A 25528-nucleotide genomic window follows, 5' to 3' on the forward strand; every position below is an offset into this window, starting at 1 on the left:
AAAGTCCATATCAGTGCATCCTTAAAAGATTTTCTTTTTATTGAGACTAATAAGTAGTGTTTATTGTTACAGTCCCCACTTAAACAAGATTTGTGATCCAAAGACAACACAACATAAATAATGGCCAATATGCTTCAACTGAATTATTTATTAGCAAAACAATCCAAAATGACAAGAGATGGGGAGCCCAACAACATAATAACACCCAAACAAACCTATAGCAGGTTGATGCTCCCCACTCCAAACTAAAGTCAAAAGAAAAAATACACAGGAGAACACAACAATAAAGCTGTGGTGACGTGAAGGAATGAGCGAGAGACAGAAGTTTTAAAAGCCTGGCGTCACTCAAATCAACCAATAGAAAAGGGAAAAAGACAAACAAAATCAATTAAAAGTAGTAATCACAGGCAAGTATGAACGCCATGTAACATTTATAATGTCAAACGTTATATATTAATAGAAAAATAAAAAGTGACTTGAAATACCATTGTGTGTGTGCGTGTGTGCTTGCGCGCGTGCGTGCGTGCGTGCGTGCGTGTGTTTTCTCTCTTCATTTCTGATCCGATGTGACTTATTCCAAAATTTGATAACTTTAATTAAGTGATTATATTTGATTTAATATGATGATTTAATTTGAATATTATGTTTTTGGTGTCCTACTGTACTGAATTTTTCATTCTGGAGTTTGTGAATTGCAGAAAAATCTTATACATATTCAAATTATTAAAAAAATAACCGTAAAAATAAATAATTTACAAAATAATTTTTCTTTACATTTAACCAGCATTTTTGGTATATTTCCATTCTTATATGACCATTAACTGACAAAAGAGAGCTGGTAACAAAATAGTGTTAAATTATTAAATATATAGAATATAAAACATAGCAAACCTCTACATATAAGACTTAATAAGTCATCGATTAAAGTCAACAGCTAGGCTTCCATCCACCCATTTTTCTGTGCATTTTGGATATGCGCATAAAAAAAACGGTTGATGGAAACGCCAAGATGCGCATGCATTTTGAAAATGTTCATAAAAAACATGCACAAAACTGAGTAGGATAAACTTTTTATTCAGCAAGAAAAGATGCACATAAACTACAATGGAAACACAATCATTTTCTTTTCGGCTTAGTCCCTTTATTAGTCCGGGGTCGCCACAGTGGAATGAACCGCCAACTTATACAGCACATGTTTTATGCAGCAGATGCCCTTCCAGCTGCAACCCATCTCTGGGAAACCTCCATACATACTCATTCACACTCATACACTACGGACAATTTAGCCTACCCAGTTCACCTGTACCGCATGTCTTTGGACTGTGGGGAAACCAGAGCACCTAGAGGAAACCCATGCAAACGTGGGAACAACATGCTAACTCCACACAGAAATGTCAACTGACCTAGCCGAGGCTCGAACCAGCAACGTTCTTGCTGTAGCACTACCTACTGCGCCACTGCGTCGCCACTTTAACCAAACAAATTCGAGTAAATAAAAAAAAAAAAATAGTCATGTGATTTTGTTATAAGAGATCATGTGATGATCAAAATGTGTGTGACTGGACAAACCAGCAGGCTGAGCACATTGTAAAACATCTGAAATGTTGTTTTAGTCATTCTAAAACAACTTAACCATCTCAGTATTAGTGTTATTATATTATTAATGACCTCCAGAACTGTCAAGAGTGTCTGTGCTCTGCATCTCATGACTTGTTCACTGCATGTCAGGATTGCCTTCTGAGGAGCAAGTCATTTATTAAATAAAGAAAAGATTCAAACAGCTTTCTCCTACCACAGCAAATTCCATTTTTACTGTTGATATTTGGTGCCAGATAATCAGGAAGTGACGATTTTGTTCACTTTGACTCATTGGATGGAAACCCTGATTTATTCGCACGTCTTTTATGCAATAATCCAGCTTTGTGCATAAAGTTAATTTGCATTTTAGGATAGAAACATAGCTAATATTACATAATTTGACATTGACATACAAAAATGTCAAAGATCATGCTTATTAAATATCATCAGTTTATTGTAAAAATGTTAAGCATTTTAAAGTTGTAAAACACAACACATTTGATAGCTTTTCTAAAGTCAATACATGATGTTAACTCACCACAGATCTGCTTGGAGATCTTCATTTATCACCTACTTGACTATAATAGAAAACCCAAAAACAACTAGAAAAACAAGCACGTTTACTTCTGATAATCATATTGCTCCTAATAAAACTTAGTAGCAACATGTGCGCTCTGTAAAGCTGCTTTAAAATCATTTGTATGCTAGCTGTATATTCCAGCCATGTGGATTTTACTTTAATGCACTCTCTGGCTGTCAACTAACAAATCCCTAAACCATAATATTGAAATAAGCATCTGAAAAGCTGCTTTAAAACTCGCATTGTGAAAGCAGTATGCAAATGGTCCATGTGTCATCCGTTCATTTAATTATTCCATTTATTCTGGAAAACGAAAAACCAGAAAAACAATTAATAATTAGCGAGTAATTTATAAGTGGATATGCACATGTTTTATGTATGTGTTGATAAGCGAAATTTAATTTATTAATTTATTTCAATCCTACAGTGCCTCATAGCTATTGACCAATCGGCAGAAAAGGGGAAGTCTCATGCACGCCCACACGGTGAAATCTTGGTTTTTTTGGTGTTCGTTTTTTGATCAAACAAATAAATACACAGTTTTTGACTCATTATTTTGTTTTTGTTTTTTGTTTGTTTTAAATCTCCAAGATAACAGATTTAAAGAATAAACAGAAAAACAAAATATTGACTCTATATATACTCTATATGACTCTAAATATTGAATATTGAATATTGGTTTTCCAGAATTAATGGAACAATCGAATGAACGGTTAATACACGGACCGCAAATCAAGTTAGGTTAAAATTATTTTTGGTCTCCATCAGGATAGAAATGATTAAGTCAGTCAACAAAAACTGATTACCCTGCTGAAACAAAACAACAGAACCCATCACAGGAGATTTGAATGGTTTGCAATACGAATACCATTAAAAACTATTCAAACCATAACATTTGAACCATTAAAATCAGTATTTTCCTTTAATTTCTGGGGAAAATACTACATTAGGATTTATTAGTTTATCATGCCACCAATAGAAGGCAAAAATTACCAGTAGAGAATCAATGCCAAAACAGTTTCCATTAAAACAAATTAAATTTCCATTATTTAAAGTTTATAAAACTATTTAGAGAAAATGATGGCCCTTACAGTCTTAAATGTTGTTTCTTGAGGTATTCAGTTTTGTATCATATTTTCACTGTCCAACAGAGATTAATCATTGTGTAGTAGGGTTTTGTGCAGTTTATTTGTGCAATCCCACTGGTTTAGTTGTCATCTCAGTGCTCACTAATATCACAGATCACTTTATTAGGTACACCTTGCTAGTACCGCTGGGTTTGGTGACTGTGGAGGCCATTTGAGTACAATAAAATAATTATCATGCTTAAGAAACCAGTCTGAGATGATTCACGCTTTATGACATGAGGCGTTATCCTGCTGAAAGTAGCCATCAGAAGATGGGTACACTGTGGTCATAAAGGCATGGTCAGCAACAACACAGTGTACCCATCTTCTTCGCTGAGGCCAGCCTCCGCCACTGAGACTGCAGCTCTGCACAAGACGTTTGGTCAGCAGAGAAATTAAAATGGTCGTGCCCAACTGAGCCTGGTTTCTCTCAAGGTTTTTTTTCTTCACTTCCGCCATTAGTGAAGGTTTTTTTCCCTCTCCGCTGTCGCCACTGGCTTGCATGGTTCGGGATCTATAGAGCTGCGCATCGTTGGATTTGCTCTTCAGTGTTTGGACTCTCAGTAGTGATTATTAAACCACACTGAACTGAGCTAAACTGAACTGAACTTAAACACTACAAACTGAACTACACTGTTCCAATTTACTATGACCTTTTATGTGAAGCTGCTTTGACACAGTCTACATTGTATAAGCGCTATACAAATAAAGGTGAATTGAATTGAATTGAACAATACTCAGGTAGGCTGTGGCTTTGACAAGATGCTCAATTGGTACTATTGGGCCCAAAGTGTGCCAAGAAAATATCCCCCACACCATTACACCCCCACCAGCCTGAACCTTTGATACAATCCATGCTTTCATGTTGTTGACACCAAATTCTGCCCCTACCATCTGAATGTCACAGCAGAAATCGAGACTCATCAGACCAGGCAACGATTTTCCAATCTTCTAAATTGTGCAATTTTGGTGAACCTGTGTGAATTGTAGCCTCAGTTTCCTGTTCTTAGCTGACAGGAATGACACCTGGTGTGGTCTTCTGCTGCTGTAACCCGTCCGCCTCAAGGTTCGACATGTTGTGCGTTCAGAGATGCTCTTCTGCCTACTGTTGCCTTTCTATCAGCTGGACACAGTCTGGCCATTCTCCTCTGACCTCTGGCATCAACAAGGCATTTGCGCCCACAGAACTGCTGCTCACTGGATGGTTTCTCTTTTTCTGACCATTCTCTGTAAACCCTAGAAATGGTTGTGCATGAAAATCCCTGTAGATCAACAGTTTCTGAAATGGTCAGACCAGCTGGTCTGGCACCAACAACCACGTTCAAAGTCACTTAAATCACCTTTCTTCCTCATTTTGATGCTTGGTTTGAACTGGCACAGATTGTCTTGATCATGTCTACATGCCTAAATGCATTAAATTGCTGCCATGTGATTGGCTGATTAGAAATTTGCATTAACGAGCATGTTGTCTGTCTCTACTTAACAAAAGCAAAAAGAAAGATTGTGAATTTGCTGTTTTTATTCATCAAACACAAATAAAGACTAAACAAATGTTTAGTTTTGCTGTATATAAATATATAATACATGCAAGTTAAATAGTCACTGACGTAACTGCATATAACTGCCAAGGAGGTCTTAAAATGTCATTTATTTGTAAAACGTTCTGTTAATGGAAAGATAAAAAGTGACTTATGCTAACAGTTTGCATGTAAAAAAAAATTGAAATTCAATTTCTTTTCATTTTGTTGTGTCGTTTGTGTAGTAAACAATGAGAAAAGAAAATAAATCCTGCTGATGAATACAACAGAAACCATCTAATGGGTTTGAAATGTTTTCTTTATGGTTATAATGGAGATTTTGGTTGTTTCAATGGAAACTCTATTGGTCATTTGAGTCTCTACTGGTAACTTTTCAATTAAATTAAATTCATTGTTATTTCTATAGCACTTTTACAATGTAGATCGTGTCAAAGTTGCTTAACATAAAACTTCTAGTAGATTGAAACTGTGTCAGTCCAGTTTTCAGAGTTGAAGTTCAGTTTAGTTCTGTTCAGTGTGGTTTAATTTTCACTGCAGGAAGTCCAAACACTGAAGAGCAAATCCATCGACTCTTGCCTTCTATTGGTAGATAAAAGGATTCTACAAAAAACAACAATTACAGTATAGCATTCAGTTTTTATAATGCGTGTTTGTGTTTCAGAAAACTGTGTATGGGGCGAGTGTCATCATCTTCGAGGGCATCATGTCATTTGCGGATAAAGAGCTGCTGAAGGTGATCATCTGAGCCGCTCATCATGTGAATGTGTCCTGTTTTTGTCATCTCCACAGTGAGCATCATCTGTCTGTGTTTCAGCTGCTGGACATGAAGATCTTTGTGGACACCGATTCTGACATCCGGCTGGTACGGAGGCTTAGGAGGGACATCACGGAGCGTGGACGGGACATCGAGGGAGTCATCAAACAGTATAACAAATTTGTCAAGCCAGCTTTCGAACAGTACATTGAGCCCACCATGAGACTGGCAGATATCGTGGTGCCACGGGGTGAGTGAGGCTTCGTCATTAATTATTCGCCATTATGTTATTCAGTTGAAGAAACTAATTTTCTTCAGGCCCACAATGAATCTTTAACTGCTAAACGCCACCGTTTTTATACAAAATCCTAAAAAATAAAAACCTCATCCTTTAGTTGGCTTTTCACATATTCTAAAGTTTTGCATTCGACAAGTTAGAGAATGGTACTAATAGCATATTGTTTATGTGTACAGTCCAGTAAAGAGCAGAAACTCATACACCATAATGAATGCTGGGTTGCACACAATTGATTTTTGGGTGGGACAACAGGAACGAATTAAGTTAACTTATTCGATTTTACAAATTTAAGTGGATTGAACATAAAACAATTAAGTTTTCCCAAAAAAAACAAGAATTGTGTTTTTAACTCATTTTAAATAAATAGTTTGTACAAAAACAAATGTAATTTTTTTTTGTGTGCAGTCGATAAGTTTAATCAACTTTATTCTTTAACAACTATATAAATTCATTCATTAAAAGGTCAGAAATGTTCTGTTAAGCCTAGAAGTTAACTATCTTTTTGCTCTCCATCAATGTCTGACTCTCATTTGAACATGTAATGCAGGGTTGACACTAGGGTTGGACGATGTAAACTAATTTGGCATCGTACGATGTCTAATGTGAAACATTGCGATGGACGATGCCATCGTCATCATAGGCGGAGGTGAATTAATTATTTATGAATAATTAATAATTAAATAGTTAATTAATTCATAACGAATTTATTATTTGTAGCCTACCGTTTAAACTACCAGTACTCTCTTTGTTTTACCCATAAACAAATCATAAATAAATAAAGATGAGTTACACACAAGTTACCACCTGTCAATCACTTGTTCCATGGGTCTCTGGCGTGAATAGGCAGAGCGATGTGTGTCATTTATAATGGCGTCCACAAACTTGGTTGTTCAAAAAAGATGCCCAATCAATAGTATCTGAGGTTTTCACTAAAATGACTAAGCACAAGTGTGAAAGTGAAAGATTGAAGCAATGTACTGACGCTGTGTGACTCGTTACCTGATAGATTCAAAAGAGCGAAGAGTCGTTAGATAGAGACAAGTTGAATTAAATATCATTTAACAACTATAGTGAGACCCGAGCCAGTGGTACATTCTTGGTTAAACTAAAGGTACAGCGTGCACTGCTCTCTGGAGGGGAGGGGAGGGTGGAGGGTCACGTGATGTGTGTTTTCAGCAGACGGAGGGCTGTTCAGAAATGCTAGGTAAAACACAGTGTGGATGTGGATCATTTTCGTTCTAAAATGCCATTTTAAAACTAAGCTGTATTAGTGTAAACAGGGCCTAAGTGTGTATTTTTCGCGAGCGGGTTTGCGGGGGGGAGGATCGGCGATGCCAGCTCAGCATTGTGTTGGCATCATCTATCTGCTCAAGTTCACACCAAATGTGAATATATATTTACATAATATATTTACATAAATATATATTTACATAAGTAGATCACATGCAAAGTAAATGCAGGCACAAAATAGAGGCACGTTTCCATCCGGCAGCACAAATTATGTGATATGTGCAACAATTTTTCAGAAAACACATGGTTTTCAACTCTAATTCAACAAAATTTCAACTCAAGCTGAAAACTGTGGAACATTGACAGGCAAAAAAACATCCTGTGAGCAATCTAGAGCAAGTGACACAATGCCAAACCTGTCAAAGACTTTCTTTCTTCTTCATAATGCAAATTTCGATATTTTCGATGAAATCTCAGAACTCATTGATCCTCCAAAGACAGCAAAGTTCGCAAGATTGATATTCGCTAATACCCAAGAATATCTATGTATCTGTACAAGCACTGTGTAAACACTCAAACATGATGCAATTTATTAACTCTCATTAAAAGTAAAGCTTGTCGAGAAGAAAAATATTAGTATAAAATAGTATTTTTTTTAGTTCAAGTTTCAAGTTTCAGTTGAAAGACTGGGCCAAACAATCAAGAACAGCACAAATAAGCATTTTATTCAACTGCTGTCTGAAATACTTGACTCCGATTGGTCAGTTCCAAGGTATGTTATTCCGAGAGAACAACCGCTGAATAACACAGGCTCATCTGGGTACTATGAATCATCTTGACCATCAGTTAATATGTTTACATCCATATTTATAACATTCTTGCTGTTGATTTTGACTGTCATTTTGTGACTGAACAATACATATGTGTATGCTCCATTCAGCCATTTATGTTTCTGGCAACTTTGCCTTTAATTAAAGAACTAATGAACTATTATGCCTCACAGAACACAATGTTTTCTGTATGATTTGTATGTTTTGTGGCAAGTATATCCAGGGGGTTGTTTTCACAGACTAAAGCTTTCTTCGCTTTGGGCTACCAATAAGGGCGATAACAACCAGCTGGATGTACTTTATCCTTTGCATAACATACCTTGAAATGTCGTAATTGACCAATCTGAATCAAGGGTCTCACTTTATATTGTACTATGTACATACATTTAAATTAATAATTGTTCAATGCATTTAAAATGTGTATTTAATAAATATTACACATTATTGGTAAAAAGTCTTATTTAATCTTCTATACTGTGGTTCTAGTGTTACTTTACAAATTAAACGTAAAAATTAAAAGTAAAAAGGAGATTTGGCTTGTATAGTGCTGATCATTTAGGTCCACCTCCTCATTCAGGTTGTACTTGATGATACTGATGTAACACAATGTAAAGTTATTCGGGTACATGAAAACGTTTCTTAAGAAAAGTCAAATAGTGGTCTGAAATGTTATGGGAATGTTAGAATAGCTTCAGTATTCTATGTGAACCAAAAAACAATCATTGTTTCTAGCTAACAAAAACAAATCTGTGTTCTGGGAATGTTTTCAGATAGAAATATAATGTTTTCAGATAGGAATGTTGCAGAATTGTAGAGAATCAAGATGAAAAAATTAAAAGTAGGGTTGTGAAGCTGAAATGTCATTTAGGTTGGCTTGGTTTGTGCGCTGTGTCATGGACTGAAACACAATGTAGTTCAGAAATGAGGGAGCATTGATTTGAGAAGCAGCTGTAGTGTTAAGTGTGATTTTAGAAATGTTTTGGTTTAAACAGCTGTTCTTGTAGGTGGCGGAAACATGGTGGCCATTGACCTGATTGTGCAGCATGTACACAGTCAGCTGGAGGAGGTAAGAACAACACACATGCTGATAATATCTGAATATTTAGAAGAGACAAGCAATCAAAGATAGCCCTGTCTTAATCTGATTAATAATTTTATCAGTCTAGTTTACTGCTTACTAAAAATTTCAGGGGCGTTTGATTGCCCCCTTATGGATAAATAGGAGTAAAAGATGAGTTCCAAATTGATGTCCACATAAAATAAAATTTACAAAAGTATTTTATATATACATAGAAATTATATCAAATGAAAGCCTATTAAATGCAACTAAAGGGGCTACTTTAATGCTTCCAATAATACATTTTAATTCAGCTTACATTGTCTCGTACATAGATACATACGTCCATACTAATTCTGACCTGTATTTATTAAAATGCGTAATAGGATGAGTGATATCTAAACATAATGTTGTTTGAGTAGTAATCCATCTGCGCACCTAATAACAAGTAGGTTTATTAACACTTGTGCATTTTGGATTTGGGAATGCTTTGGCTAATATTTGACACATCATGTGGTTTGTTTCACTGACTGTAGTGTTGAACAGACTCATTTTCTTCAGACCCACAATGAATCTGCAGCTGCTAAATGCCACCAGTTTAGTTGAGAGTTCTTTTTACGCTTTTTGTAAAGATTATATCAAAGACAAATGTACTAGTCGATGATTTGAATCAACTTTACTTCACAACAACTACATAAATGTATCCACTATCTATTCAGAAATGTTCTGTTCAGTCATTGTTTGACTTGTTTGGATCTGCTACTGGTCATTTCTGACACAAGATTCTCAATTTTTTGTTTGTTTCTGTCAGAATAGCCTGTATAGGCTCCACCCTATTCTGGAAAGCAACAGCTCATTTGCATTTAAAGTGCCCCTACTATGAATTATAAAATATTTTGGGGGATTTGGGAGTCTTCAGCATCATGCTGATAGGTATTGTCTTATAATTTAATATATTTTTACCTAATTATCAAAAAAGCTCAAATTTGATTTGTTCAGCGATTCGTTTCTTCTAACCACTCCTTTGTGTGACCCAGCCTATACTGATAGGTCAAATGACCAAGTCTGTTGTGATTTGTCTACTGTATATATCAAATGTCAGAAGCGGTATGCCATCATGGCTTATAAGTGTTGAAACAAGCAGCCATGGTACAGTATATGTGAAAGCCCAATGCAGTTTGTACACCAGCATATTGCTCTATTCTTCTTTAACTCCAAGTAATAACAACAATAAACATTCAGTATTAATCAACACATTTCTCCACAGTGGCAAAAGGTGAACTATTTTGAACTTTGACTGTGGAGCGAGTGCAAGCTTGTCAGAGTTTTACACTGCTGCATGTTTGGTCGGCACAAAAAAAACCTTAAGCCCCTTTTCCACTGCACACGACATTCGGACACGACTGTCACAATACGCCCCCTTGTGGCACTCGCACAGAATTTTCAGTTTTGTCGTGCACCATGGGAGAGAAGCTGATTTCGTGGTGTCAGAAATAAAGGAGTACAAAAGCAAGAGCCTTTATTTTCTGTGCAAAACTCCTATTTCTCATATTGCGCACATGGACCTTCTTGGACAACACTGGAATGCATCACATCCAGTCGGCAGGTCGCATACGGTCTAGTCGCAGGAGTTCAAATATTTCAACGTATCCGCAGCTCAAATCAGATCTGAATTTTCCGCATACGGAGATGATCAGAACTCCACGCAGCTCCGGACTGCTCTCCATTGCAAATGAACGACTTCCGGTCTGGGCTTTGTCGTGTGCAGTGGAAAAGTGGCTTTACCCTGACCAGCCATTGAAATGAATAGGTTTCATTGCACAGTGCTTTCTGCGCCTGATGTGAAAGATGCTTTAGCCGGTTAACGATAGAGCTACAAGCTGCACAAAGGGGACAAAACACACAACTAAATACACATTTTGCATGCATCAGAGAAGAAGAAGGCAACCATTTTAATCACAGTTGCAGCTTATGATTTGGAATAAGAAGAAGCTGGTTTAAAAAAATAAAACCGTCTGCTGACAAAGTTCCATGTATATTAATAGTCTTTAGTTGTGTACTGGTCCTTCCTTTAGTAACAAACAGCCAGTGAATCCCATGTTGTATGGTAGGTGACCATAGCAGTCATCAGTAAAATGACAGGAACACAGCACATGGTTACCTATAATGTGGTGTTGTGAAAATAAACGTTGACCACTTATTCCTCACATCCTCATCTTTAGGCAGTAAAAAAAAAAAATTCTCTATGCGACATGATGCAATATGATCATACACTACAGTAATTGAAGGAGGGAGGTTCAAGTTTTCTCAGGTACGCGCTTGCAACAATTGGATGAACAGCAACGAAATGGTAACAGATTAATTTCGAGGTTGATTCATTTAAATGTCTATGAGTCAACTTTTATGTTTATTTTTTGAGAGTCAATAGCTTTATACACGGAGCACTTTCAGATTGAAACCTCAGCTGGATGTTTTCCTTCACTTAGAGCTGTTACTCACAGCATGAACGGTAATTTAAAAAAAATCCATAATAGGGGCACTTTAAAGGAACACACACACAAATGGTGTATTTTTGCTCACCCTCAAACAGGGGCAAATTTGACAAGCTATACTAAATGATCTGTGTGGTATCTTGAGCTGAAACTTTACAGATGTATTCCGGGCTATCCAAAGATTTATTTGACAAGTTTTGAAAAAGTTCCTCATGAAATCGTCTCATTAGAGCATAGGTGTCAAACTCAGTTCCTAGAGGGCCACAGCTCTGCAGTTTAGTTCCAACCCTAATTAAACACACCTGATCAAATTGAGCCCTTTAGGCTTGTTTGAAACCTACAGGTAAGAGTGTTGGAGCAAGGACTAAAATGTGCAGGGCTGCGGCCCTCCAGAAACTGAGTTTTAAACCCCTGCATTAGAGAGTGCTGAGGTTCAGTGTGGGCCTGTTGGTTTGTCATGTGTTGTTTGGCTTTGCTCTGGATGATTGTGTTCTCCCTCTTCTCGGCTGCCGGTGAACAGCGAGAGCTCAGCGTCAGGTAGAGTAGCACCGCTCTTCATCTCTCACTGTTCTCCATTGATCTGGGGTCAGTCCTGAAAGTCAATGCTGATAATGATCTTCAGCAGTAACAAATACAGAGACAACTGGCCTCAGATCAGTCCATAGGCCTCATAACTGCGCTTTTATGCTGCACGGCAGCATCTTCCTCCTCCTGAAACTTGCTGCACTGCATGTAGTGGCCAAAAGAGGGCAGCATCTCTTTATGATGATTAGTAATCATGGTCAAATATAAAGACTACAAATATAAATATAATTGAAGAATGTATAAACACATCTGTAATATTTTGTCCTAACATCATATTTTTTAAATAATTTGAGTTGAATTTATATGATAATATAGTGGGCGGGGGGGGGGGGCTGTTTTGAAGATTTATTTTATTTTTCACATAATTATTCAAATTTATTTCAGTTCAATTCATCTTTATTTCTAAAGCGATATTTGCAATATTTGCAATATTTGCGATATTTGCATTTGTGTCATAGATAAAGAATTGAAAATAGTCATATTTTAAATTGTGTACATTCCAGAAAATATATCTAAATAGCTTTATTTATTTATTTATTTATATTTCAGTTAAATTAAAGGTCATTTTTTATATTTATATTCATATAATTCTAATATTATACTTAGCTTATTTTATATGTTCAGCTTTGTTTTTAATTTTAGATACTTGTGTTTTTATTTCTTTCTTTCTTTATTTATTTAAAGTTCTTGTTGTAATCATATATAGAGAAAGAGTTGAAGTCAGAATTATTAGCCCCCCTTTAAAAATCTTTTTCTTTTTTTTTCCCATTTTCTTTTTTAAATATTTCCCAAATGATGTTTAACAGAGCAAGGAAATTTTCACAGTATGTCTGATAATATTTTCCCTTCTGAATAAAGTCCTATTTGTTTTATTTCAGCTAGAATAAAAGCAATTTAAAAAATTTTTAAAACCATTTTAAGGTCAAAATTATTAGCCCCTATAAGCTATATATTTTTTCGATAGTCTATAGAACAAACCGTCAATATACAATAACTTGCCTAATTACCCTAACCTGCCTAGTTAACCTAATTAAACCATTAAATGTCACTTTAAGCTGTGTAGAAGTGTCTTGAAAAATATCGAGTCAAATATTATTTACTGTCATCATGGCAAAGAGAAAAGAAATCAGCTATTCTCTTCATTAAACAAATTAGTAAAAAAATAAATGGATGGGGCTAATAATTCTGACTCCAACTCTGTGTGTGCGTGTTTGTGTTTGTGTGCGTGTGTGCGTGCGTGCGTGCGTGCGTGCGTGCGTGCGTGCGTGCGTGCGTGCGTGTGTGCGTGTGTGCGTGCGTGTGTGCGTGTGTGCGTGCGTGTGTGTGTGTGTGTGTGTGTGTGTGTAGAATTTTTAGCCCCCCTGTTTATTTTTTCCCCAATTTCTGTTTGATGATGGTTTATTCTGTAGAAAATCAAAAAAAAAAAAATGTTGCGTAAAGGGTCAATAATATTGACCTTAAAATGAGGTGTTAAAAATTAAAAACTGCTTTTATTCTGGCCGAAATAAAACAAATAAGAATTTCTCCAGAAAAAAAAAATATTATCAGACATACTGTGAAAATGTTCTTGCTCTGTTATACATCCTTTAGGAAATATTTAATAATAATAATTTAATTTAAATAATAATTCAATGGGGGGCAAATAATTCTGCCTTTAACTATATATATATATATATATATATATCAGGGGTGCCCAAACTTTTTCATTTTACATTAAAGTTGCCATGGGTAATTTCCTAATTTAATAGAAACCATTACTTTAAATTGTATTAGCTAATGCAGTATGACCTTTAAAATGATAACTTATTGCAATAAAAGCATAAACAATCACATTTATAACACAGTGAAGTTTAATGCTGAATACACTAGTCAAGCAGAATCTGTCTTTGCCCTGATTTGTCTTCTATCCGTCAGGTGACAGTATCTGCATAATGAACAAAGTATGTACACAAAATCTGATTATTTACACTCTTTAATTGTAACATTTAATTTCAGTTAGCTTTCAAAAATAAAACAAGCAAAAGGTTACATTAGATTTGAAATGACAATATCTAAACCCTCCCCATCATTCTCCCTCTCTTCTCATATGAAATGGCGGGCCAAATCAAAGATTGACATGGGCCAACGGGCCCAAGTTTGGGCATCTCTGGTATAGATGATAAAATATATCATTTTACAATAATATTATTTTTAATTGCTTTCCAACTCAATAACAACACAAGTTTAATTTTATATAAAATTTATAGCTGATGTCAGAATTATTAACCCCCCTAAATGATTATCCATCCCTGAATTATTACCCTACCCCCCTTGGAGAGAAGATTTTTTTCGACACATTTCTAAACATAATAGATTTATTAACTCATTTCTAATAACTGATTTATTTTATCTTTGTCATGATGACAGTAAATGATATTTGACTAGATATTCTTCAAGACACTTCTATACAGCCTAAAGTGACATTTAAAGGCTTAACTGGGTTATTTAGGTTTACTAGGCAGGATAGGGTAATTTCAACTTATTGTATAACAAGTGGCTGTTCTAGTTTAAATGGCACGCTGGGTGCGAAACTACCCCAATCATACCCTCTCCCCATCCCCTAAGAAGCAGGCACAATGTGGCATATATATATATATATATATATATATATATATATATATATATATATATATATATATATATATATATATATATATATATATATATATATATAGATATATATATAGATATTTTATATTCAAATATATATTTTAAATATATACATTTAAAATTATCATTAAAAATACATTTAAATATATTTATTTATTTTTTATAAAAACAGCAATTTGTTTATTATTATTGTTATTATTATTATTATTATTATTATTATTATTATTAATAACGGAAATCAATCCTAAATGTAACTGAAAACAGCATAAAAACAGCGATTTGTTTATTATTATTATTATTAATAACGGAAATCAATCCTAAATGTAACTGAAAACAGCATAAAAACAGCAATTTGTTTATTATTATTGTTGTTATTATTATTATTATTATAAATAACGGAAATCAATCCTAAATGTAACTGAAAACAACTAACTGGAGTCATATTCTAAGACTTTTGCATGATTATTAATTATGACAGTTCTATAGAATACAAAAAATATATGTTTTATAGAATTATCAGTTGTCTTAGACCCGACTCATGGCTGAGAATTAATGTTATTACCTCTCTGACTCATTATCCCTCCTTTCTGCTTCATAGCCATGCTTAGTGAAAGTAACATCATCATATAAACTTTAGCTTTGTCAACTTGCATGTCGACGCATATCGGCGTGCATAAACAACCTGGATCAGGATCAGAGCGTGTGAGGAGCACAGGAATGGCTTTCTGTGCACATACGTAAATATGTTAGTCACCAGCGTTGTTTCGGTTGTGCATCCAGAAGAAAAAATATTATCAGACATGCTGTAAAAATTTCCTTGCTCTGTTAAACATCATTTGGGAAATCGTTAAAATAGAGAAAAAAAAAATCAAAGGGGGGCTAATAATTCTGACTTCAACAGTAAGTATTTTTATTTTTAATAACATTTTAATGTGGTTTATTAAATATATATAATAATATTAAAATAATAAATGAAATTGTTTTATTTTTTATATGACAATAAATCAAAAAGAGTCTGTCATAAGCTTTTAATGTACCACAATACACCGTAATCCCCAAAACCTTCATGATCAAACCAGCAATGGCCAGCAGCATAGCATTATGGGAAGACATCAGTACAGATGCTCAGTGCTGCAGTCAGGAGAAGGCAGATGGCGTCTGTTTCTCCATCCTTCAGTGTTTTTTACAGCACAGTCTCCCTGCATGCCGAGTCTAAAAATACCTCCCCTTGACCTCTCTTTCTCTCACTCTTCTGTCTTTCCTCTCTCGTTCTCTCTCTCTCTGTAGCTATTGTTGAACACGCATCTCACACACACTCAACTTTCCTATGTCTACTACAAAGAGTCTCGTTTTTCCGTTGGGCTCGAAACGACAGAGACGAGAGAGAAAGAGAGAGAAAGTTGAGGAAGTAGAGCCCCTGTCACAGGAAGTTGCAGACCTTTGTGTCAGTGAGTGTGAATGAGAGGATGGCAGCTGCTACAGGACACACAGCTAAACTGACATTTTCATCAAAAACAAAAGAAAACGACAACAACCAAAACAAAAAATGCATGTTACATCTAGAGCTTGCAGAACAGGAGAGGTCTGCTCAAATGAAAGTGAAAATTCAAGCATGTGTCTGGTGTTCAGAGCTGGATATTGCACGCTAGCTCATTATGCATTGTGATGAAAGTGACATAATTTTATCGGGGTTGAGGTTAGGGTTACGGGTAGGCCATATAATAAGTGTTTTACAGTATAAAATTAAATTAAATTATAACATTATGTATGAAAAGTGACATAATTTATACGCCATGATGTATTAGTGGACTAGTTGTACTCTGATAAGTTGGTTTACAAGTACATTCCTTGTGTCCCCCTAATTCAAACGCTTAAAATCATATATAAGGGGGTCTTTTGACATTCAAATTTTATCACAGGTTTCCTATAAGGGTTGGGGTTAGGGTTGGTAAAGTGACATAATATTATCTGTCCTGATGTATTAGTGGACTATCTGTACTCTGTTAAGGTGGTTTACGAGTACACTCCTTATGTCCCCGTAATTCAAATGTTTAAAATCAGCGGGGTCTTTTGACATTGAAATTTTGTCATAGGTTTCATATGAGGGTTATGGGTAGGCCATATAATAAGTGTTTTACAGTATAGAATATATTAAGTATGTAAAGTGACATAATTTTTTTACACCGTGATGTATTAGTGGACTAGCTGTACTCTGTTAAGGTGGTTTACAAGTACATTCCTTGTGTCTCCATAATTCAAACGCTTAAAATCATACATAACGGGGTCTTTTGACATTCAAATTTTGTCACGAGTTTCATATGAGGGTTTGGGTTAGGGTTATGGGTGTTTTACAGTATAAAATACATTATGTATGAAAAGTGACATAATTGTATACGCCATGATGTATTAGTAGACTAGCTGTACTCTAAGGTGGTTTACGAGTACATTTCTTGTGTTCCCATAATTCAAACGCTTAAAATCATACATAATGGGGTCTTTTGATATGAAAATTTTGTCACAGATTTCTTGTGAGGGTTGGGGTTAGGGTTACGGGTAGGCCACATAATAAGTGTTTTACAGTTTAAAATACATTACGTATGTAAAGTGACATAATTTTATACGCCATGATGTATTAGGGAATTGTGATTAAATGGATCCTTCACCAAACATATGGCAGTAAAAATTACGCACTGTAAAAAATTCTGGGTTCCACACAATCAATTTGTGTTGGGGTTTGGGTTTGAATAAAATGTTTAAAAATAATAATAGTTTTAAAATACACTTTATGTATTTTTCTTTTCTATAAAGGGTTAATAAAGAGTCTTTTTCTCACACATTTTTACCAGAGATAGTGATGTTTGGTTAAAGTAAGTGATACATTAAAAAAAAATCTGGATTATTCCACCAAATATTATTTTTTTATTAACAATATTAAAATGTTGTTGCTCGAAACATTGGTATTGTGTTGTATGTAAATGAATATAGACACGTCTTACACATGGCACCAAATTACAAAGATTTTATTTTAAGTTTTAAAGAAATTTCATCAGTAGTTTATTGTCAAGTGGTCTCTTAAAAATTTTCTCCCACAGCTGTCAATGTTCAAATATGATTAATAGCATTTACATTTCCACATCTTGTTCCAAACCTATATATGACTTTATTTACTTTCAATACTTTTAAATATTGAACCTAAGCGATTTTGTGGCCCTCTGTTGAAAGTCCAAAGTATAGAAAGATTTTATAAAAGTAAACCATGTAAGTTTCTTTTATGCACTGAATTGTACACGTGCAGGCATTAATCCTCACACCAACAAAGCAAATATAGTTAATTATTATTGAATTTGTTTCACATATTTAATGTCTGAAAATATGGACTATTTTATGTTGCCCTATATTGAACAATGTGTGAAGTGGTCACAACTATTGAAGTGGTCTCTTAATATTTTTCCACAGCTGTATTTGGATGCACATGTAAGACTTAAATTTCCATCAGTCACCACAAAAAGCTTTTGTAAGACATTACAACGTTTGTGTGATGATGGGTTTTTTTGTAGCTAGAAGCAGGCAGGATGTTCTGCTGCGTTTGTGTTCCATGATGACAGAGTTTTTATTTCGAGATGAACTGTACCTTTAAGACAAGATCAGTGACATCAGACATCTTTGATTCCATTACTGATCGTCACTGCATAATGATGCATGTTTGGTGCACTTTTTGTTTCTTGCAAGAGCAAGTCAGGATATAATGCTACTTTTATTTTCCATGATGACATAATTGTCCTTTTTGGGTGATCTTTTAGAAAAGATCAGCGACATCATTGTTTCTATTATCATAGTGACTGATATCAAACTGCACATACTGTAGCTCAGCATAATGTAAACACATCTGAATGTGCATGAAAATATGAATTTGCAACTCCCTACAAAAATTTCAGATCACAGAAAATTTTAGTGTGTGAGAAAGATGAGAGTGTGTGTGTGTGTGTACTTGCTTATGTGGTTTACAGGCACAAGGAATTGTAAAATAACATGGGTATGACCTAGTTGTACTCTATTTAGGTGGTTAACAACTACATTCCTTGTGTGCCCGTAATTCAAAACGCCTAAATTCAGATTGAATGGAGTATTTTGACATTAAAATTTTGCCACAGGTTTCTTATGAGGGTTCTGGTTAGGGTTATGGGTAGGCCATATAATAAGTGTTTTACAGTATAAAATACAATATGTATGTAAAGTGACATAATTTTATACGCCATGATGTATTAGTGGTTTGCTGTACTGTGTTAAGATGGTTTACAAGTACATTCCTTGTGTTCCTGTAATTCAAAAGCTTAAAATCAATGGGGTCTTTCGACATTCAAATTTTGTCACAGGTTTCCTATGAGAGTTTTGGTTAGGGTCACAGGTAGGCCATATAATATGTGTTTTACAGTATGGAATACATTACATATGTGTGTTTATATGGGCGACGGAGTAGCGCAGTAGGTAGTGCTGTCGCCTCACAGTAAGAAAGTTGCTGGTTCGAGCCTCGGCTGGGTCAGTTGGCATTTCTGTGCGGAGTTTGCATGTTCTCCCTGCGTTCGCGTGGTTTTTCTCCGGGTGCTCTAGTTTCACCCACAGTCCAAAGACATGTGGTACAAGTGTATTGGGTAGGCTAAATTGTCCGTAGTGTATGAGTGTGTATGGATGTTTCCCAGGGATGGGTTGCAGCTGGAAGGGCATCTGCTGCATGAAACATGTGCTGGATAAGTTGGCGGTTCATTCTGCTGTGGCGACCCCGGATTAATAAAGGGACTAAGCCGAAAAAAAAATTAAGGAATGAATGTGTATTTATGTGTGTGATCGATGTCCATTTTTTATTTTATTTATTTATTTTGCTAGAGAAGTTCAGGGTATTTGAATTATGTATTTGAGCGCTTAAATATTTTTTAAAATCGAATCCTTAAATTAGTTTTTTAGGGTGTCTTTTTTTCTTCCTTGATAACATACTTTCGATTTTAGGTGTTAACTGTACCTTTAAGAAAATATCCGACTTCTGTTGATTGATTACATTACTGTTCAGCAGTCACATCAATTGTCATAAAAAGCCATTTTGAATGTAGTCGTAACCAGTGTTGGGGGTAACGCATTGTCTGCCAAGTGACTCTAGCTTCGTTGCTAAATGGCTAACATGGATTGTATTAAGAGAATAGCTGTATTTATGTGCTTTAGGAAGGCTGAAAAACAGCGTTCATTCATTTGGAGCCATGCCTGAATCCACTAGATCCATTCTGAGGTGCACCCAGCTCTGTGAGCTTATAAACTCCTCCAGAAACTGTACCTGGATGATGGAAGCTTTCAGCGGTGCTTCTGATTGAGCCTAGCCCAGTTTATTGAACTGTTGTCCGGTGTCGGCAGGAGGATTTTTTTACCCGGGACATCAACAACAGGCGCTACGTCATAATCACACCCCTACAAGACAAAGCTTATGATTGGTTAAGGTGGCGCAAATGTCCACTGAAATTCAGATTTTCCGTTTCGTGCTGCCTCATTTGCGCGTATCGCACCATAGGATGTCTATGCGTCTGGTGTGAACGCAGCCAAAGTCCCTTTCAGGCAAGTCATTTCACACGGCGACCATCTTTAAAACACCTCTCGGGCAGTATGCTCGGGTATTCTGTCTGAATGAAGAAACATCAAATTCTCCAAAACTGCTTGCCAAGCTTACGATTGAATGTCATATAAGGAGTCACGAATACAATTAAACAACAACTGTGTCTTTAGTTTTTATTTCTAAACATCTAAATCACACAAAATCTGCAGATACTCACGTCTGGTCCAAGCCCCTCCCCCAGAGTGTCATCAGTCTATATCGATTGGCTCCTGTACTATAAGGCAGGCTTTTTTCACCATTAAGCGATCAATGATTGGCTCCTGTACTAGTAGGCAGGGCTTTATTCACCAAATTGACAGTCACGCAGTTGCTCTGGGGGAAGTTAATATATATTTCGTATTGCAACTTCTTGCGATTTATCTAATCGCAATGTTTCAAATCGCTATTGCATTAATTGTCATTTATATATATATATATATATATATATATATATATATATATATATATATATATATATATATATATATATATATATAGTAATAGTTTTTTTTATGGTAAATGTCAGTGTAGGTTATACAGTGCGTTGTTAATTGCAGAGCTCCCTTTAAAAAAAATAATAATAAAAATAACAAGTTCTGAGAGAGATTAAGCCTCAGCCAGGTAATAAAAAGTAACACAAAAGTAACTTAATGCATTACATACCAGTTATGCAACTAGTTACTATTTTGGAGAGTGACTCAATATTGTAATGCACTACTTATTAAAGTAACTTTTCCCAACACTGGTCGTAACCCTATGACCATCCAAGATGTAGGAGAATTGTATAACTTTTTTATTTAACAAAATAAGAGTTAGCAGAAAAAAATGTCCTTCATTATTCATGAAATAGAACTGGCTTACATCCCGAATAGTTTTAAGGTAAGTAAATCAAAAGAAAATGAAACATTCACTATCATTTTAGGAGGTAAAAAGTTAAAGTTAAAATGCAACATTAAAATATATATATATATATATATATATATATATATGTATATATGTATATATGTATGTATGTGTATATATATATATATATATATATATATATATATATATATATATATATATATATATATATATATATATATATATATGTATATGTGTGTATATGTATATGTATGAAGAGTTCAGATGCAAAAACCTCTAAATGCCGTCTGAAATTTTCGCCTAAAATGAGAATTTTTCTCAACCTCCCTATGTTTATGTTCAGTTATTTCCCTGGAAAGGCAGTGAAAAGAACTTGTCCGTCACTATAAATGTCAAATTACTGAGCCAACACACAAGAGTTTGTGAAAAATGCTAATTTTAGAAGAAAATATCAAATGGCTTTTTTCATCTTTCATCAGTTTTTTTTCATCTAAACTCCTCATATACAGTTGAAGTCAGAATTATTAGACCCCCTGAATTATTAGCCTCCCTATTTATTATTTTTCCCCAATTTCTGTTTAATAGAGAGAATTTTTCAACCTATTTCTAAACATAATAGTTTTAATAACTCATTTCTAATAACTGATTTATTTTATCTTTGCCATGATGACAGTAAATAATATTTGACTAGATATTTTTCAAGACACTTCTATACAGTTTAATGTGACATTTAAAGGCTTAATTAGGTTAATTAGGTTAACTAGGCAGGTTAGGGGAATTAGGCAATTCGTTGTATAATGATGGTTTGTTCTGTAGACTATCAAAAAAAAATTTAAAGGCTAATAATTTTGAAAATTAAAAACGAAATAAAACAAGTAAGTCTTACTCTAGAAGAACAAATATCCGACAGACTGAAAAATTCCTTGCTCTGTTAAACATCATTTGGGATATTCATTCATTCATTCATTTTGTTTTCGGCTTAGTCCCTCTTTTAATCCAGGATTGCCACAGCGGAATGAACCGCCAACCCATCCAGCACGTTTAACACAGTGGATGCCCTTCCAGCTGCAACCCATCCCTGGGAAACATCCACACACACTCACACCCATACACCATGGACAAGTCAGCTTACCCAATTCACCTGTACCGCATGTCTTTGGACTGTGGGGGAAAGCGGAGCACCTGGAGGAAACTCACGCGAACGCAGGGAGAACATGCAAACTCCACACAGAAATGCCAACTGACCCAGCCGAGGCTCAAACCAGAGACCTTCTTGCTGTGAGGCGACAGTACTACCCACTGCGTCACCCTCATTTGGGATATATATTCCAAAAGAGATTTGGCACAAGTGATGAATAAACGATGAGAGATTTTTCATTTTCCATCAGATCCCCATGCAAAACAAAACACTTAAACAGTTTTTGGGGGGTGGTTAGAAGCATTTTTGGGTGAACTCTCCATCTGAGCACATTGTACACACTGAATAGAGTTGCGTGTGTGTGTGTGTTCGCAGCTGTCAAACTCTTGTTCCACTCAGTCACATGATCAGCTTGTCCTCCTCCACCTGACAGTGTGTGACGTCTCTTTTCTTTTCCCTCTCTTCCTGTTGTCATTGTCTGTGTTTTGTTTTCTGTCTTGTGTCTCTTCCTCCACAGAGAAAGCTCCGCTGGGATATGTGAGGAGATTTGCCTATGATTTGTTTTATGTTTTTGCTGTTGCATTACAAACCTAAAGTAGAACACAAATGGGATCATGCTGTGATACACAAACACTGCATATTGTCATATCAGTGTGTTTAATGAAGCAGTTGATTTGGATATACAGCAGCGTTCTGCATGGGTTTACACTGAAGGCTGTAGTATGATTGTTGACAGGGTTGCAGTCTTTGATTTGACAATTGCATGTGGAATTGAATCATGGGATCCTCCAAATTAACCCTGACCTGCACAGAGTCCATAAAGCGTTTTAACAGTTGAGATGAACAAATCCGATTCGTAAGTGCTTGTAAAAGTGGCTTCATTTTTGAAAGATGTTACTCTCGCAAAACTGCATTTATTTGGTATCAAAAATACCACCAAAATTCAACCAAATTGCTACTAATAGTAATGTTTTCATTTAATTTAATTTTGATTTTATTGATCTTTTGAGGTTTAAAAAAATGATCTTTTTTTTTTTGGCTCAAGATCAATGTATTAAAATAAATAAGTCATCAGATATAAAATTATCTGTGTTAATAAATAACATTGTGCTGATTCAGTTTTTTCATAAATATAGAGTTAACAAAAGAGCATTTATAGGAAATAAAAATTATTTGTACATTTACATTTTAAATGTCTTTACTGTCGTCTACAATATGATTAAAAAGTCATGACAACAAATGTTTTATGTTACTTTAATTTTAAGCAGTTAATCAGGTTTCAACCGTGTATTTTCAGTCTAACATAATATTTTTAGTCAGTCACCCATATGAATAAAATATAAATTTCCTGCAAATATATATATATATATATATGAATATATGAATGCTGCATGATATTGGAAAAATCTGATATTGCAATGTTTTATTTTATTATTTATTTATTTTAATTTAATATTTTAATATTTTTTTTCTGCGATTTAAATATTGCAATATGAATCCAGTTTCACTAGATGGTTTGAATAGCAATATATGATGATTGTCTGGGGAATCTACCAGTGTTTATGTACAGAAATTGAACAATCACAATGCAAAAAAAAATGCAAACTCCAAATACAGTAAACACATCGTTTTGTTTCCATCTTATTGAAGTGAAAATTTAGAGTTTTTTCTTTAAATGACCTGCCAGTGGGGTGAGTGAAATAATATTGTTTTGCCTTATTTTTATTAATTAAATAAATGTTTTGCATAAATCGTATGATTTTTTTTTTCTAAATGCAGTCATTAAATACTATATTGTGGCTCCTCGTCAATAATAATTCCGACTTAACTTCCGATATAATTCCGGCATATCTTGCATTGTGACAATTGCAGATGTGCACATTGCGATATTCAGCAAACAGTATATTGTGCAGCCAGTTAAAATCAGAATTATTAAACTCCCTTTAATTTTTTTTTTCTTTTTTAAATATTTCCTAAATTATGTTTAACAGAGCAAGGACATTTTCACAGCATGTCTGATAATTTTTTTCTTCTGGAGAAAGTCTTTATTGTTGTATTTCGGCTAGAATAAAAGCAGTAATAATTCTAATAATTGACTTCAACTGTGTGTGTGAGAGTGAGTGTGTGTGTGTTTGTGTGTGTGTGTATATATATATATATACACATACATACATACATACATACATACATACATACATATACATATATATATATACATACATATATACATACATGCATACATTATATATACATATATATATATATATATATATATATATGTATTATATATATATATATATATATATATATATATATATATATATATATATGTATATGTATGTGTATGTATGTATGTGTGTATATATATATATATATATATATATATATATATATATATATATATATATATATATATATATATATGTATATATGTATATATATGTATATGTATATATGTATATATGTATATATATGTATATATATATATATATATATATATATATATATATATATATATATATATATATATATATATATATATCAGAATCAGAATCAGAATCAGAAAGAGCTTTATTGCCAGGTATGTTCACACATACGAGGAATTTGTTTTCGTGACAGAGCTTCTACAGTGCAACAGGATTACAGAGACAGGACAAAAAACAGATAATAAATATATATTTTTAAAAATAGAAGTAAGTAGTGAGTGCAAATATACAGATTGACAAGTGTATGTACATGTTTATTACTATATACAACGTTATATGTGCAGCTGTTATGTGCAAATTGGCATGTAAAGTGTGTTGTTAAATAAGTGTATATGTGTATAAAAGTGTATAGCAAGTAGTGATGTTGGTTCCACAATTATTATCATCAAGTGTTCATGAGATGGATTGCCTGAGGGAAGAAACTGTTTCTGTGTCGGGCTGTTCTGGTGCGCAGTGCTCTGTAGCGTCGACCAGAAGGTAAAAGTTCAAAGAGGCAGTGTGCTGGGTGTGAGGGGTCCAGAGTGATTTTGGCAGCCCTTCTGCTCGCTCTGGATAAGTACAGTTCTTGGGGAGTAGGAAGGGTTGTACCAGTGATTCGCTCAGCAGTCCGAACTATTCGACGTAGTCTTTGGAGGTCGTATTTAGTAGCTGAGCTAAACCAGACAGTTATTGATGTGCAGATGACTGATT

The 25528-nt window shown here is 34.6% G+C and overlaps 1 protein-coding gene across 5 annotated transcripts in view; it reads left to right on the forward strand.

Moving 5' to 3' along the window:
• uckl1b (uridine-cytidine kinase 1-like 1b) overlaps positions 1-25528 on the forward strand; it is a 76444-nt gene that overhangs the window by 31215 nt on the left and 19701 nt on the right. For 3 of the 5 annotated variants that reach the window (XM_056449800.1, XM_056449803.1, XM_056449805.1), the window contains exons 5-8: positions 5485-5556; positions 5638-5827; positions 8940-9001; positions 22870-22889. In XM_056449800.1, coding sequence (XP_056305775.1) covers positions 5485-5556; positions 5638-5827; positions 8940-9001; positions 22870-22889 — 344 coding nt within the window. Of the gene's footprint in view, positions 1-5484; positions 5557-5637; positions 5828-8939; positions 9002-12004; positions 12022-22869; positions 22890-25528 lie in introns of all 5 variants that reach the window. The other 2 variants (XM_056449801.1, XM_056449804.1) reach the window with 1 other exon arrangement.

The sequence above is a fragment of the Danio aesculapii genome, chromosome 23 (assembly GCF_903798145.1).
Source record: "Danio aesculapii chromosome 23, fDanAes4.1, whole genome shotgun sequence".
Taxonomy (NCBI): domain Eukaryota; kingdom Metazoa; phylum Chordata; class Actinopteri; order Cypriniformes; family Danionidae; genus Danio; species Danio aesculapii.